Source organism: Furipterus horrens, unplaced genomic scaffold (assembly GCF_987537825.1).
Source record: "Furipterus horrens unplaced genomic scaffold, mFurHor1.1.pri manual_scaffold_12, whole genome shotgun sequence".
NCBI lineage: Eukaryota > Metazoa > Chordata > Mammalia > Chiroptera > Furipteridae > Furipterus > Furipterus horrens.
In genome coordinates this window covers 74,614,542-74,632,186 of record NW_028327182.1, presented here as the reverse complement: position 1 = coordinate 74,632,186, position 17,645 = coordinate 74,614,542, and the positions used below count along the sequence as shown (strand labels likewise).

At 44.5% G+C, this 17,645-nt stretch overlaps 1 protein-coding gene and 1 pseudogene across 7 annotated transcripts in view; both read left to right on the top strand.

Moving 5' to 3' along the window:
- The first annotated feature begins 351 nt into the window (after positions 1-351).
- Positions 352-779, top strand: LOC149996406 (large ribosomal subunit protein eL33 pseudogene; annotated as a pseudogene).
- Positions 780-4,946: 4,167 nt separating this feature from the next.
- Positions 4,947-17,645, top strand: part of IKBKB (inhibitor of nuclear factor kappa B kinase subunit beta) — a 53,022-nt gene continuing 40,323 nt past the window's right edge. For 3 of the 7 annotated variants that reach the window (XM_090258857.1, XM_090258855.1, XM_090258853.1), the window contains exons 1-3: positions 5,014-5,080; positions 5,731-5,853; positions 16,399-16,493. In XM_090258857.1, the coding sequence (XP_090114983.1) occupies positions 5,749-5,853; positions 16,399-16,493 (200 nt within the window). In that variant the 5' untranslated portion in view covers positions 5,014-5,080; positions 5,731-5,748. Of the gene's footprint in view, positions 5,081-5,730; positions 5,854-16,398; positions 16,494-17,132; positions 17,265-17,645 lie in introns of those variants that run through there. The other 4 variants (XM_090258858.1, XM_090258854.1, XM_090258856.1 and 1 more) reach the window with 3 other exon arrangements.

Below are 17,645 nucleotides of genomic sequence, written 5' to 3'. Positions count from 1 at the left end.
ACCTCTTCGGGAATGTGTTCAATAAAGCTGAACTTTTTTTAAAAATTAGTGATAAACACTTTGAAGGTCTAGAGTAGAGTATGTGACAAAATAGCCAGCTGGGGTGGAGAGGAGGACCTATTTAGAAGGGCAGTTAAGAAACTAAGAAACACCATCACCTCTTACATCATATTCCTGGAAAGATGTGACAGTTGAGAAAGGACTTGGAGCCTCTCACTGTAAGGGGGTAGGGCTGAAGCCCATTTCACTGGAATCACAAAGAACTCAGCCGACTTCTGGATTATTGCAATTAAAGAATAACAGCATTGGCTTTCCTTTTCCGCCATCTTGGCACCTGTGGAGTGTGCCAGGAATAGGACTTCTACAACAACAAATATGTCCAGGAGGCTGCGGTTCAAGGCCATCTTTGCTGGCTATAAATGGGGTCTCTGGAACCAGAGGGAGCGCACAACTCTTTTTAAAATTGAAGGTGTTTGTGCTCAAGATGAAACTGAATTCTAGCTAGGTAAGAGATGTGCTTATGTGTACAAAGCAAAGAACAACACAGTGACTCCTAGTGGTAAACCGAACAAAACCAGAGTCATCTGGGGAAAGGTAATTCGTGCTCATGGAAACAGTGGCATGGTTCATGTTAAATTCCGAAGCAACCTTCCTGCTAAGGCCATTGGACACAGAATCTGTAATGCTGTACCCCTCAAGGATTTAAACTTACTGAAAAGTAGATAAACAGCCCTGACTGGTGTGGCTCAGTTGGTTGGGGGTCCTCTGGCAAAGCAAAGGATTCCTGGTTGGGGCACATTCTTGGGTTGCGGGGTTGGTCCCTGGTCAAGATGCAAAGGGGAGTCAACTGATGGATGTTTGTCTCACACGCCAATGGTTCTCTTCCTCTCTTTCTCCGTTCCTTCCCCCTCTCTAAAATAAGTAAATAAAATCATTTTTAAAGTAAAAACAAACAAACAAAACAGCATTAAAAACCACTACTCAAAGAGTGCTTAATAAGCACCAGGCTCTGTATTAGGCACTTTATATATATATAATCTCACTTAAACCAAATAACCCTGAGGAATAGGGTTTATTAGATTACATTTTACAGATGAGAAAACTGACACTCAGTGAGCTTCAGTAAACTGAGTTCACAAAGCCAAGAAAATGCAGAGGCAGGATTAGAACCCACATCTCTCAGACTCCAGAGACGATGTATAACCAAAAGCTAAAGAGTGTAGTTATTCCCAGTCTTTGCATTGGCCAATTCTCATTCATTCAGGAAATTTTTATTGAGCACTTATGACGTACCAGGCACTAAGAATGCAGCAGTGAACAAGATCTCTGCTCCCATGGAGCAAAAGTAGCAGCTCATAACTACGGTGAGCTGAGGAACATACTTGCCAGGTGGTATAAACATATAAACCTAGTGCACATGCAAGTCTCTGGGCCACAACTACCAAAGGTTGGGCAGCCACCCTTTAGTAACTTCTTCCTCTTTAATTTACATTTACTGGAATAAAAACATGTACACATAAATATGAAGCTATCATTTCCCCTTTAATCTATCATTCCACCAGGGAGGGTTATCAGTGCCCCAAATCCTCAGCTTTCAGTGTTTCATTCAAGGTTTGAGGTGTCATGACCTGGCTCTCCCTCTAAAATTTCCTGGTGCCTCTAAAGTTTCCTGGTTCCTGTAAAGTTTCACCATTGGTCCAGGTCTTACTCACAGAGAGAAAAATCAGTCATGTTTTCTTCCCTTTCTCTTCTGCAGCCAGTGACGCACTGAGCTCTCAGGGGTCTGGACCAAAGTTTATTCCCTCCATCTGCCTCCACCAGCCCCCCTGCATCTCCCACCAGCTTCCCTAGAAGAAGGGTGGATTTTTTTGTGTCTTCCAATTAAATGAGCTCTCTAACTTTTCTGGCAGAAGACATTTTGTTTTTTGAAGGAGCAGTCTGACTTGCAAACTCTTCTCTCTGCAGGGCTGGGATAAAATTAACTTGGAAAGATAATGAAAGAGTTGCTGAAATGACTGAATCAGAGCTGACTCTGGGGGCTCGGGGAATGGAGAAATCCCCTCTGTCTGGAGTGGTCTATTTTATTACCTTCCTATCTTTTAGCCTGGCTTCTCTTACTATGACTCATCTTGCAGATTGTTCAGAAAACAATCCTTTCTTCACCCAAAGGAGCTCAGTGTTGCTTTGCCTGGATGCTATTAGGTGAGAGAGCAGAGTTTTCTCAAATGATAGTATAAAAAGACCGAGTAACAGAATAGATATCTTTGATTTATCATGGGAAAAAGATTTTATTTTAAAATGAACGCTTTGAAGCTTTATTCTTATCACAAAAACATTACTGCCTTTATTGCAGAACTAATTAGCATCAGTTGTTTTTTTTATTGCCTGGTCCTTATCTCACATTCTTTGATGGCTCTCTATGAGTCTTATATTCCCAGTAAGATTCTAGGTGTCCCTGATGAAGAGTTATGTGGCTTGATCCCCTGGGTCAGCAGTGCCCAGGGCTGTAGGAGGCACTCTAGTTGCTCGGTATTTCTCAATTATCCTATAGTCATTGCTAAATAGCATTCTCAAACTCAAAAAAGGAAAAAAAAAAAAATATATATATATATATATACACACACATTTTTTTTTTCTGTACCATTTGAAAACATATTTCTGTAAACAGTCTGCTCACATCTCTCAAGCAGGATAGGGACCAGATGTAGACAGTGGACATGTCTTATCTGGAGAGAAAACAGAGAATAAGCTGGTAAGTATCTTGGATGTGATGAAACCCAGAGGCACCTTCCTGAGCCACCACTGATTTTTAAAAAAAATTTAATAATATATGACTATCAGAGTGATTTACATTCAGTTGAAAACCAAGTTATTTTGAGCTGAACAATGAGAACTCTTAAATTATAGAGGCACAGAGTAAACCTTCGGCCTATCAGTTATCAGTGGATGTCTCCCTAAGTTTCTCAGGGACAGTGATTTTCAGAGGTGACAGGATTATAGAGAAACCTTTAATGATGTCATACAGGAAATAGACCCTACAGAGGGCCTAGCACAATAGGAGCTCAATAAATGTCTTCTTTTAAAAAATTTATTTGTTAAACAAACACATATTGCTTTACAGGTGTTTACTCATGTTCTTCTCTCTTCCTGCTTTGAGGCTGAGTGTTCTATTTAGTGGAGACCATAGAGTAAACCAAGAAATACTGAGCTGCCCAGAGTGCGAGGGTGGCCCTGGGTACTGCTGACCCATCTGTTTGGGTTGACATAGCTCCCAAGAGTTAACTAACTTCAGCCTCTGGGCTCTGTTCAGGCAGGAGTGTCCTCTGTGTCAGGCACGGCTCTTCCATGACCTCATCTGTCCTTCACAACAACCCTGCTGGCGCCTCTTTTCTCTGACTTGTGTGCCCTTCCGTCTTCCTGCTGCTCTTAGACTGAACGAGATAAAACTGCTGGTCTTTGTTGTTTATGTTTCAACCGTTTTTGAATGATAAAAATGACAATTTCATGCAATTCCATCTCATATTGCCTACATTTTAAGGAAGAGAAATGGATGCTTGCAGTGGTTAAGTAATTGGCCCTAGATTCTCTGAGGTAGCCTGCAAATAGCAGTAGCTGCTTCAAAAGTCAGTTGGCCTCCTCTGAATTTCTCAGTAAGTCACTATTAACTAAATATTAAAAGCATGGACCCAAGAACCAGCTGCTTGAGTTTGAATGTCTGATCATCAACTTACTGGCCTGTGATTTTGGGATAAAGACTTTTCTGGAGCATTTTAGATCTTGTTCCCAACATATGTCATCAGTTTGGTTAAAAAAAAAACAAAAAACAAAAAACAAAAACTCTTATAAAATAAAATTAAAAAACTGGCCAGGTAGCTCAGTTGGTTAGAGCATCATCTTGATACACCGAGGATGCAGGTTCAATTCTAGGCTGGGGTACATACAAGAATCAACCAATGAATGCATAAATAAGTGGAAAAACAAATTGGTATTTCTCTCTCCAAATATCAATAAATAAAACAATAAAAATAAAAAGAATTTTCCTCTTTGTGCTTCAGTTTTCTCATCTATAAAATGGAGATGATAATAATTCAGTATTGTTCAGTTTGGTGGGTTGTCTTGAAGACTGAATGAAGAAATTCAAGTACAGAGTTTAGATGGTGCCTGGTACTTAGTAAGCACTCTATAAATGCAACTATTATTATTTCTGGTTTCCTTTAATATTTTAATATTTTTTCCTACTTTAGTAAATATACCAACACACACAACTCCTTTGTCTGCTAATATAAATGCCAAGTAGGGAGGAGATGGAGAATAAACCTCAGGATTAAGAGCCTCTCTCAATTTCTCCACATCACTGGGCCTGAAGCTGCATTTCAGTGCTACGCTAGATTTTTTCCCCTTTCTTTATTTTTTAAAGAGGAGAGCGGAGGCTGTCACTTCTAAGGAGTGCAGTTGTGATTTATCATTCTCAGATATAGAGCCGAAGAACCTTCAGACCAGGGGAGTGCAGCATGAGCACAGGCTGCCAGTGGCAAGTCTTGTAAACAGTCCCTAAATCAGTCCTGGCGGGGGCGCGGGAAATTCCACCTAAGTAAAAGTCTAGGAAGCAGGGTCAAGTTCACCCCGGGAGCGCCGGGGTGAGGAAATCCCCATTACCCCTGTTCTGGAAACCTGCCTCAGGTGGAAGTTACTAAAGCGAACTCTGGAGTATTAGGGCTTGCTTTAGGGCTGTTCTCTATCTCTGAGAGCACAGCCTGTACAATTTCGAATAACATTGTCTAGATGCCACATGCATCCTTCCCAGTGTCCCCTGAGCGCCGGGGCCGTAATGTATCACCTGGGTTGCGCGGACGCAGTCCTTAGGCACCGCAGTGACCTTGGCCGGCACCCCTGGCGGCCCCTTTAAGGGCGGACCGGGGGCGCACGTGATTCGTGACGCTAGAGCAGGAAGTGTTTGAGGAAGAGGCGCTCGGCTGGCTGGTTTAAGATTCCCGCATTTTAATGTATTCGGGTTGGTACCAGAACCCCCAGTTTTGCCGCCCTAGCCCCCGCACCCCCCGTCCCGTGTCCCCGCCAACAGGTGAGTCGGGTGGGGGGAGCGTGGGCCGCCGGGCGCCGGGGCCCCGGCGCCACCTGCCGACCCCATGTCTCCTTTGCCCAGACGTACTTGCACCTCCCACCTCACTTGAGGCCCCTGAAGAAACTTATGTCGAGCTTAGAAGTTGGGGGATTCTGGGCGTGGAAGCGTTTCTCTTGTGCAGTTGGAATTGGGAGGCCCAGGAGAACAGCTCTAGCGGGGGCGGTTCCAGGTGGCTGCTTCCAGGTGGGCGGCTTTGGGAGGGAGCCGTGATTCATTCTGACTGTGTGAAGACACACGTGACCGTGGGGAACGTCTAAGAGATTCTGCCCCTGCCACCTTGGGCAGAATGGCAGGGCAGGGCACCCCTTGCTGAAGTCCGGGCTGGGGATCCCTTTTCGAAGTCCTGGGGTGCCTTTCCTCCCTGCTTGCTTGCACAGTGGCCGAGGTGGGGGTAGGGGAGAGTGATCAAGAGACAAAAGTTTGTTACCAAAACCAAAATACAAACCAAACTTTAATTTCATATAAAATGAAAACCAGCTCAGTTTTTTCTTAACACCGAAGGACTATGGTATCAGTTACCTTCTCCATCTCCTTGAGTTCCATTTTTTCTTAACCTTAACCTTTTGTCCCCCACCCCGAATTGCTTACAGCGTTAGCACGGCATCGGTATGAGCTGGTCACCTTCCCTGCCAACTCAGACATGTGGGGCCTGGGAAATGAAAGAACGACTTGGGACAGGGGGATTTGGAAACGTCATCCGATGGCACAATCAGGTAGGGACTCTGTGCAGCTGGGAGGAGCCATGGGCAGGTGGGGGTGGGGCTGGGGAAGCCAGTCCTCCCTCTCAAGGCCTGTATCCCGGTGATGTGCCTGATGGGTACAACGGGGCACTCCTTTGCCATGGGCTTCTTGGGAGAGAGTGAGAAACGGGGACTGAGAAAGGGGGCGTCAGGGCCGCTAAGCTGACTCTAGGTTAGTGGTCTCCAAGCTTTATTTACTATGCCACCTAAATAAATTGTAAAAAAAAAACTTGAGCTTTCAGCCTCAATTGTATATATATTTTAAGTTACAATACATATCTATGCAAACATTAGACTATCATGTACTAAATGTATTGTGTTCTAACATATCATATGTTGTTAAACATACAAATAGGAAAATTTAAAAGATGGGAATAATGAAATATTTTAAAATGTCTTCCCAGTATTATTTGCAATACTTCACAGCGCAACATACACAGATACATGTGAGAGTGAGAATTATCATTAAGGATCTTGGATGAAAATCCACATTTCAAATAATTTTGAATTTTTTGGACTGCTTTCTTTCTAGAGCTGATTAGCACCTCACTGTTTTTATTCCTTATGTATTTGACGTGAGTATCTCACACTAGAAGTCCTAGTTCTTCCATCTTTCTGTTTGTGCAGGTGTTACACGTACTGAAATTCTCTGTAGGGATCTTTTTAAGCCACTCAACCATTTCATGAGAGTTACTAAAAATTATAGAATGCAACCCATAATTCTAACTAAGTGGAGTACATGTTCCCATAGGCCTCTCTCCACCCCTGCCTATGAAATGCCCTTTTTCCTCAGGATACCTCAAGTACCAGAAGTGGCAAGTGACCTTTTGACAGATGGCCTGAGGAGAGTGCCATATAGTTAATATCAGAAAAGCCTGATTTCTTTTTTTACTTTTTTGACTTCCAGTCCTGGTTAATCCCTGTGTGCATATACCCAATTTGGAGACCACTGCTCCCGGGAACCCTCACTCACCAAATAGCTAAATTAGCTTCCTAATCCAAAATTCAGACCCACTGAAATCCTTGGAGAAAAGCACCTACTTTTTAGTCAAGGGCTGCTGAGCATCTTTTTGGACTGAAGGAATAGCAAATTGTATATCACTTCCCAGGAGCCTGGCTGCAGCGAGCAGGGAGAGTCATCGAGGCTACCGGCCAGCCAGGACTGTACTCTGCCCTACAGTAACATTCTCACACCCAACTGGTAAACTGGGGTTCCAGCAAACACTCTACCTGACTGGGCAGGGACGACTTAGTAACACCACTGGCTCAAATTCTGGACAGAGTATAGCCAGGGACCTAGCATTGCAACAGAAGAGCCAGGTCATTCTATAGCCCACATATACCTGGGCTGGGCTGCTTCTAAATAGGCGAGGGCTTTCAGAGTCTTGGCTATGGCAGACATCTTGCTGCAGCTGAACTAGAGACATCTTGGTTTCCTTCAAGAGTTTTATCCAAATGTACCAATTGTCCATCATCTCTAGCCCAAAATGCCCTCTCCATCTGATCTCTGGGTTTGGAAAGCTATTGTCAGATTGAATTTCATTTCTGGCTTCATATACGTGACCCTAAGAGAGAGTGTATGTGTGTGTGTGTGTGTGTATTACTCTTCTAGAATTACTATTTTCAAGTTCCTTCCCTTGTTCAAAAATCTTAACTTGCTTTTTATTTTTAAAAAGCCAAAAGCCAAACTCCTCATCCCGTCACTTGAGGCCCCTCCACAGCCTGGCCTCCCACTGTCTTTCTGGCTTTACTGCCCTTTGTTGACTTCCAATAGGAGCCTGCTCTGGGACAAGTCTCTCTCTCCTGGACAGCTGTATATAAATTCTACCCATTCTTCCAGGATCAGCTCAAGATAAACCCATAAACCCATCCATAAACCCATCCATAAACCCATCCTCCATAAACCCATCATGGACACCTTAATTCCATGGGAATTAGTTCTTCCATTGAATCCTTCAGCTGTACTCATTTGGCATGCTTCATAAAATGCCTTTTTGTCTGTGTGTCGGAGTGTGTCTTGTCAAGGTCACCCAGGGCTCTGTCCAACTTTGGGTTTCTTTCAAGTCCCCCATAGCAACTATCTTTATGTTATACATGTCTTAGGTGCACAAAATCATTCATTTAGTGAGTCCATAAATATTGTCTGTTGTGGAAGACCTTTCTGGAAAAAAGAAAGAACCATTCATTAATAATTATACATGTAAACTCCCAACTATGATAAGTATGACACAGGAGAGGGACCCAGTGCAGTGAGACCTTCCACCAGGGATTGAGGAAGGCTTTCTCAAGGAGGTGGCACTCCAGTAGAGACCTGAGTGATTGACAGAAGTTATTTGGGCAGAGAATGTGGGAAGACAGTTCCAGGCAGAGGGAAATAGCCTTTTCAGAGCTCCTGTAAACAGGTCAGTCAAGGCAAGTTGGTGGGACTGAAAAGCCAGTGTGACTGGAAGGAAGGATGACAGAGAGCCAGGTGCCAGGCAGGCTAAAGTATAGAAGGTGAGTCAGACACTGCTGAGATGTTGCCTTGACCTAAAGAGCAACAGGAAGCTGTAAAAGGGAGTCCTCTCTGACTGCAGGAGCAGCTTGGAGGGGCCCAAGAAGAGGTGTGCTGGAAAATCAGCTCTCAAACAAAACAAAACAAAACCTGATTGGTAGTGGTTTCCAATTTCCACAGAGTAACTACTCCTACCATAGCTTCTTTGAAGACACTGATAGTATAACAACCAGTTCCCACTCAATTCCTGATTATTTAACTATCAGATCTGAGGAACTGGTCCCCGGGGGCCCCCCTGGCACTGCCCCATCACGTGGGGACACCTGTTGTGAGGTGTCTAGAGTAGTCCAGGTGAGAGATTGGACAGGGCTGAGGGCAGCGGAGATGGAGAGAAGTGGGCAGATTAAAGAGCTGTTTTAGGGGTAAAACTGACCGGACTTAGTGGTGGAATAGAAGGTGGAGGGGCTGAGGGAGGGGAGGCGTTGAGTGTTTACAAATACTTAGTGAAGGCTTGCTGATGAGCCTGGCTCAGTCCAGGAAGTCCTCCACCATCCTCGTGGCTTGTTCCTCAGTTGGAGAAACCTATAGAGCTGCTTTAGGTGCTTAGGGGAGGTTCTTTAATCAGGGTTGAGGATCAGAACATGAGCATTGTGTTGTCTGCTGGAATCCCCTCTGTTCAAAACCTCTTGAAAGCAGTTGGGATTGGGTGGTATCAATTTACTTAACTCCAGTCAGGTATAATGATTATACTTAACATCGTCGTCGGCAGCCGTCCGTCTCGAGAGACGATGGTGTAGCTTCTTAAGAGTCTATCTGCACCGCCGAGAATGGCTGTGCAGTCCGACTCGGGAGTGACACGGTATCTGTCTCCTCCCGTGTTGAATCGACATCTTGCGATGACGCTGGAGTGTCCTCTCCAGTGAAGCTGAAGCTACAGAGCCTGGGCGGGGTGATATGGAGGGTCTGCTGTTAATCATGCACATTTTCCTTATACTCCATGTACTTTATCTTCTCTACAAAAGAGACTTTTTTTTATCACAAGAGAAATTGCATAAAAGAGCCTAAGCATTGGTATCCTCAGTCAGATAAGTGATGCCTAATAATAGACCCATCATTTAACGAGAACCTACTCCATGCCAGCATTGAGCTAGGTATTTTGCATGCTTTATCAGTCTGCACAGTAACACTAGAAAGAAGTGCTGTGCTATTGTCTTTAATCCTGTTTTATAGCTGAGGAAACTGAAACTGTAGCTGAGAGGTCAAGTCACTTACCCTGAGGTTAAGCTAGTTAGTGTGAAAGTGTTGGAATCTGAGCCTATACCTGTTGGAATCTCAGCCTCCTGCCTTCTTCTCTGTGGCTTCTCCATGGTGAGGGAGTCCAAGCGGGAAGACACACCTAGGACATGATCAGTTCTCTACAATCAGTCTAAACCATTTTAAAGCACTAAGGAGAAACCCTCCTTTGGAGGGCAAAATATGTCTTCCTTGTTTAATGGAGAACTCGAAAATGATTATTTCTCAGTGAGGAAGGACAGTGTATCAATGATCCCACTCCTGGTTTTTTATTCTTGTTAAGGATGGGCTTTGACAATCCTTGCTGCACTGGTACTCACTTAAATCTTCAGCCCAAGGGTCAGTCCAGCCTAAACAGTCTGATAATTTCAATAACATCTTTGTTACATATAAAGGAAAAAGAAAAGGAGATGATCTGAGTGACCTCATTCTGCAGCGCCTTATGGGGAAAAGGGAAAAAAATATGTGACTTGCAGCCACACAACACTGGGTTCAAATCCTGGCTCTGTTATGGTCAGCGTCATGGCTTTGGATCACAACTTCCTCCGTGGGTTTTGAGGATGTGGATATATTGATCCCTACTGGCTCTCGGCCACTCATGGGCAGCTGCTCTCTGGAAGCATCTGGAAAAGTTCTAGGATGCCTTCTACATATATTCACTTTGTTGTGAAAGTGTCTGAGAAGCAGTTTTGGGTCCCAAAGGTTGCTTGTGTGAGGGTTAAATGAGGTGATGTAGGTACTGGGCTGTTACAGAGATATAAAAAATAAGGTATTATTAATCCCTTGATGAAGTAGTACTGACTTTTATTGTCCCCTCACTGGAGAAGGCTAAGCTCACTTAGCTTATCTGTGTGATTTGAAGTAATGACTTTAGCCAGTCAGTTCACTGAGAATTTATTGAACACTGACCTAAGCTCCATCACGGATCCATCCAGGGAAAAAATAGACATGACCTTGCTTAATGTGCTTATGCTCTAATTGAGGAGAGAAAATGAATACTTAGGAATATATCAAGTATGTCTATATTTAAGGATCAAATTGTGTGGAAATAATAATGGCTACTGTTTGTCAAAAGTGTCATCTGCCAGCGGGTCTAGGTGCTTTATCCATATTGTTTCTTGAATGCTCAGAGGAGAGTGAAGGTTTCTTGAGGAAATGGAACTTAAGCAGGATCTTGAAAGGAAGTAGACCTTAGTCTGACAGGAGAGAAGCCATTTCAGATGGGAAGAACAACATCTACAAAGAGCTAGAGAAAGGAAATGATACCACTGTAATTTACTCAAGGCTCACTATGTATCAGACACTCCATCTCATTTTAACTGACAACAGTGGAAGAGTCATCTCATCTTGTGGATAAAGACCCAGAAGCTTAAGTAATGAGCTCATTGTCACATTTCCCAGGTGAAGGATGAGGGACTTACACCCTGACCTACTTCACCCCCAAACCCCATGGGTGAGTTTGGAGGCCACTGTATCCATTGGGTGTTTATACTGAACAGAGTGGGTTCAAGTCAGAGCCCTCTCAGCATAGACTGGTTAATGCTGTTGAGTCAGGGGTGAAGCTGCAGCCAGACCCTGGACCTTTTGACTCTCAGGCCTGGGTTCTGGCCCTAGGATCTCTCTGGCCCAGCATTGCACTTTCTTTCTGAAACATTCATTTTGGATGGCAGGGCATGAGGAGGAAATGGGAGGTTATTACTAATTGTCCCCTTATACCACGGTGACCTGTTGGATGGTTGCCATGGTAACAAGAGACTGAGCTTTCTTCCAAGCATTTGAATGTATTTTTTTGGCTTCCTGTGAGTTTCCCCTGGTCATTAAAAGAGGGTTAACTTTGGGAAGCTGCGCCAGCTCCTATATAAACTAGCCTTCCAGATCACTTTGCTATGGCAACTCTCGATAGTTCTCACAAGTCCGAGAATGTGTCCTCCCTCCTCCTGCCTTCTACACTTTGTAATACACTCACATTTATACACAAGTTTTATATTTTCATGTACTAAAAGCAAAGAATCATAGAGACTCTTAATGACTTTCATAATGAACTACATCCAACATAGATTACACTGTTGGCCCCTTTCTTCATTTCACAAAATACAAATTTATTTTACATTTCGGCCCACATACAGAGTCCACTTACTGGAAGTTGGATAGCGAGATGGTTCGGGCCAAGTCTAGGATGCCACAGAACTGAGCTGAGACTAGGGAGTACCAGGCCAAATAAAGAAAGTCATACACTGCCATTTGAGTTTCATTGCTGGTAAAGAACATACTCCCCAGGATTTCAAAACCAGTATGTATAGTCTGTTTCTGTACTGTTTCATCGAATTTTGCTTTCTAGAGGGGGTGTGTTTTAAGCCACAGGATGTCAGTGTTTGGGTTTATGTTTCAGATAAAACATTACTCACAGAAAAACTGGAATGTTTTAGAACATTTCCTAGAGGGCCACTTTGTAAGAATAGTTTGTGTGTCTATATCTGTATGGGGCATCCCCAGGCCTAGAGAGTTAGGATTTCCCCGTAGGACGAAGCTCAACTGTCCACAAATAGAAAGTCAGTTTTGGCCTCTATGGCCAGTTACTCCAGTGTTCATACTACTAAATTCACTCTTTAGTTTGAGTTTGAATATTGAGGCCAATATCAAATCTTCAATCTTTAATATCAGTCTTCAATATAAAAATCTATTCCTAGATTCTGGATTGAGCCAGTGACAAGTGTGTTAGGTCCAATATTTGTGTTGAACAGAAGACTACAATTATCTACAATTACTCAATGTATAGGTAGACAGAGTACCTAAAATATTTTCTAAGTCACTTAATAAATCTACCTTTTGGTTTTGGTTTTGATTTATCTGTCACTTTTATGAAGGAAGCATACTTTCGGTAGTAGGTAGAATAATGGCCCCTACCAAAGAGGTCTATGTCCCAATTTCCTGAGCCTGTGAATATATGAAGTTACATGACAAAGGGGAATTAAGATTGTAGTTGAAATTAATGTTACTAATCAGCTGACTATAGATGGAGAGATTATCCTGGTTTGGATGAGGGAGGCAGGAGAACCACTGTCTAAGTGATGCAATGGGACAAAGACTCGGTCATTGTTGGCTTTGAGGATTGAGGGAGGGGCCCTGAGCAAGTAGCGCAGGCATCTTCCATCCAGAAGCTGGAAAAGGAAAGCAAACACATGCTCCCCTAGAGCCTCAGAAAGGAGCATAGCCCTGCTGACATCTTGATTTTAGTCCAGTGAGACCTGTGCTAGACTTCTGACCTCCAGAACTTGAAGGCCATAAAGTTGTGTTGTTTTAAGCCACTGAGTTTGTGGCAGTTTGTTATAGCAGCCATCGAAAATGAACACACTCTTCCGTGAATTGAAGTTAAAATAGATGCACATTTTAAAATATCTTGATATAAACTCTCAGAGTCATTCTGAAGTAACAGACCATGAGTGTTGTCTGGTAAACTGTGGCTTATAAGACTGTCCATAAAAAAAGTCACATGCTGAGTGGACACTCTCAACAATGTTGCCTCATTTTACAGCTTGGCCCATCCATCTTCTCTCACGTAGAACTGTGCATTCCATGGTCTGAGTTTCTGTGGAGATCCCATCTGAATGGTAACAGGCACCTGTAATGGCATGTGAGAGCTCTTGATGAAGTTACTAGAGAACTGGGCAAAAGTGTGAGTCTGAACAGGAATAGGAAGCGAAACTTGAAACCCCGTTCTTTTTTTAAAAGATTTTAGTAATTTATTTTTAGAGAGGGGAGAGGGAGGGAGAAATAGAGGGAGAGGAACATCGATGTGTGAGAGAAACATCAATCAGTTGCCTCTCACACATTCCTAACTCAAGACCTGGCCCACAACCCAGGCATGTGTCCTGACAGGGAATCAAACCCGTGACCTTTTGTTTTGCAGGTCTGTGTTCAATCCACTGAGCCACACCAGCCAGGGCTTGAAACCAAGTTCAAACCAGTTTAAGAACAGAGAGAAATTTGGAAGTGCATAATGTAGAGGGTAAAACATTTTGTGAGATGTAATTAAGTCTGTACATTGATTGAAGAAATTGTATTCTTTTGACATGTTTCCTAGGCGGACTTCTACACAGATTTACTTGTACAACTATGCTAATTGGTTCAGTGGAAACAGTTTGCAGTTTTTGAACATCTTCAGAGAGAGCTTTGGAAGTCTAGGCAAATGTCAGGGACCTATTAGCGACGTATGTGAATAATACAGCAGAACCTGGTTATCTACACCTACTACTGAGGGCTGCACCGAGGACTCTGTTGTCACAAAAGTAGGCATGTGACTGCAGCGTGGGTGAGCCTTAGAAACATGCTAAGTGAAAGATGCCATCACTAAAGACCGTATATTGTATGATTCCATTTATATGAAATGTCCAGAACAGGCAAATCTGGAGACAGAAAGTAGATTGGTAGTTGCCTAGGGTTGGAGGGGTTGGAGGTAAAACGAGGAGTAACTGGTTATGGGTATGGGGTTTCTTTGGGGGATGATGAACATGCTCTAACATCTACTGTGGTTTGGGTTGCACCCCTCTGAATATAGCCCAACCTATGAAATTGTATACTTTACATATACAAATTGTATAATATATGCATTATATCTCAGTAGAGCTGCTAAAAAAAAGGTAGGTGTGTGAGTTAACTGCATGACGGAGAGCTTAACCACAGCAATGTTGGGATTTGGTAAAAACAACTTCTGAGAGTATCTTAGCAGTATAGTAAGTATCTGTTTTCTCCCATTGGAGCTGTAAGGGTCAGAGATGCTTCTATCTTAGGTCTCAAGCTTACAGTTTTTGACTGTCAATTCAGGGATTGGTTTACTGAGCAATGATTCAGTGGTCTTCTTAGATAACTTTGCTTGTGTTTGGAGACATCCATTTTTCCTTTCTTCCTGGGAAGGCCCTTGTTCCTGCAGGAATCGTGGCTAGTTTAATAAATGCGTGGCTGTGATGCAGTTCTGCTGCCAGAAGGGCAGCCACGTGCACATTGGGAGGTCTTGCCATAATCCTCGATGTGATATTTAAGTCCCGTTCAGTGCTGTACTTATAAGGCTTATGATTGTTTTCAGTATGCGTTTTCATACAATGAGAAAATGGTGTGATAAGACCTCTAGGATATGCTTCAGTTGGGCAACAGTAAGATTTTGGTATGATTTTGAAATCTTTTCTTACTGATGGATTACTGTACCATCCTGCAGGCTGTGGCTCTTTCCCTGGTGCATGTTGAGCATGGTCCTGTAGGGGAGGTTCTTGCTATAGGTGCACAGAGCCCACAGGGTATTGGTATAGCTTGCTCACTGATGACAGGACCAGCTTCCAGGTTGGTGGCCACCAAAGCCACAGCCAGGGGCAGCTGCTGCTGTCCCTCACCAATCCTGGAGGCCCCCATGGAGGTGGAAGCAGCATAGTCGCAACTCCCCTCCTGTCCACCTTGTGGTGGCTGAAGTGGCCAAGGCCAGAGCCACTGTCCCTGCTGTTGCCAATGCTGCAGCCTCGGGCCCCTCCACTTTTAGTCTGTCCTCATGGGCTCCTTGGTGCTGCCTAGAGCACTAAGGAAAAGGGAAAAGTTAATCCTCAGGACTCGGGCAGCCAGTTAATCACAAAAATTTTATTGATTACCTTCTTTTCCATTCATGAAACCTTAATGAGTGCATTATGCTAGTTACTCAAGTAGAGGTTAAAGTGCATGAGGATAGACAAACTTATAATTTAACAAAGAAAAGAGAAGATAACCCTACGACCCTACAGAACATAAGTCTTTGGTAGGTATGTACAGTGGAGGAGTTAGCTGTTTAGAGAGGAGGGCAAGGGCCCCGTGCAGTGGGAAGACTAGTGCCTGTGTACCTATGAGACCATAGACTAGAAAAGCACAGGAACGGGGCAGGTGGTGTAACCGAGCTGCAGCGTCAGGTGCCTGGGGTGGAATCATGGGGGAATGACTGGAAAGGCAGGCTGGAGCCAGGCTTCAGAGGACTTTGAATGCCGTGAGTACATGCGTGACATGGGTGTGCCTCCAGGAGTGTTACTGGGCACCTGCTCAGGGCTGGACATTACTAGGCGCTCAGCTTCATGATGGCCCTGAAAGTTGGGCATCCATATTCACATTTTAGAGATGAAGAACGTGAGTCAGACCAAGTGGTCTGCCCGGGGTCACAGAGCTGGTAAATGGCTGAGCTGGAATTTGAATCAGTCTGTCTTCCACCTACTGTACTAGGCTTGCATTCTCTCTGGAGAGATAAAACTCCCTCCAGAGAGAGAAACATGATAAAGAAGAGAAACATGAAACATAAGGAGAATGTGGTGTTAACTATTAGGTTGAACCATATGAAGTGCCAGTTTTGTAGGTCAGAATGGTCAAGATCACAATGTCATGTGGTTCAACCTGGTATGACAGCAGTTGGGGTTCGGAGGAATGAGAAATCTCCTGAGCTGGAATGGTCAGCAGAGATTTCGAGGTGGTGGTGGCAAGGGTGCAAGGCCTTGATCTAGACCCTGGACGGAGAGAAATGAGAGAGAAGGCAAGGTGAGAGGTGGGGAGGCTGGAGACTACTAGCCTGATGGGCTGGCAGGTGACTTGGCGATGTCTATCAGTGGGTACATACGCGGGCCCCGGGAGCCCATGCTCTGGGCCCTAGGGAGACAGTTTCAGATTTGACCAGTGGGTTTCTCTGTGTTTGGTCACAGGCTGTGCTGACCGCTTCCCCTTTGCTCTCACTGCAGGAAACAGGCGAGCAGATTGCCATCAAGCAGTGCCGGCAGGAGCTCAGCCCTCGGAACCGAGAGCGGTGGTGTCTGGAGATCCAGATCATGAGAAGGTGAGGGCTCGGTGCGCCGGTCCACTGAGCCCCTTTGACAGAGCTACCCCTGGGGGTGGGTTGGGGGGCACAAGGCTGCTCCTGCAGCTGAGGGGCCATGAGACATTGAAATGAAATCTAGGGGGAGTCCCACCTGCTCCCTCCTGCTGCTTATCTCGGTCCCACCTTCGGCGTACCTCAGTCCCTCGGCCCGGATACCAGCCAGACTGTCCAGGTAGCTGTCGTCCAGAGTAGTGGTGGTTGGTGTCTTAACACCAGGCCTTGTCAAGAGCTTTTGGTCAGTTTTATTTGTTGTATTAAGGAATTTTATTTTTATTTGTGTGTTTTATTTTTAAAGATTTTATTTTATTTATTTTTAGAGAGAGAGCAAGGGCGGGAGAAAAAGAGGGAGAGAAACATTGATGTGCGAGAGAAACATGGATTGGTTGCCTCTCGCATGCCTCCAGCCAGGGACCTGGCCTGCAACCCAGGCATGTGCCCTGACTGGGAATCAAACCAGCGACCCTTTGGTTTGTGGGATGACGCTCAACCCACTGAGTCACAGCAGTCAGGGCTATATTAAGGAATTTTAAACAACCATCCCAGTGAATTTTCCTTTGTTAGCAGAAATCCTTTTCCCCCTATATTTCCCATTCCAAGGTGGCATGTGACTTTCCACTGCTGTGAACCTGTTGCTGATATTTATTCCTCCTGTGTGGAGACAGGGCCTGTCTGTCCCTAGATGGATGCTGTCCTCCCAACAACCTCGTCCGCTTGGAAGACCTCAAACAGGTGCTCCCTCCACGAACCTCTTAAAAAAGGGGAGGCATCACCTTGTCTGCACACACACACATGCACACACAAACACACCATCTCCACTTGAATTGCATGAGATTGGAAGTTCCTCTACTTTCTCTGCTTTTAGAAGCAGTTTTCAAGTACAATGAGGACTTGACATGGGGCACTCAAAGTTAAATTAAGTCATACTTGATGCTCTCACAGAGTCCTTGAGTTCACGGTGCTGAGAGTGGAGCTGGGTAGATGCTAACTGACCTGGCACTGTGGTGAGTCACTGGTTCCTGACCTCTGTCCTCCTGCTTATTCCCGAGGGCCCTTGGCTATTCCAGGCCTTTGGTGTAAGGCGAGCTTTACTGAGACATGGACAGAGTGAGG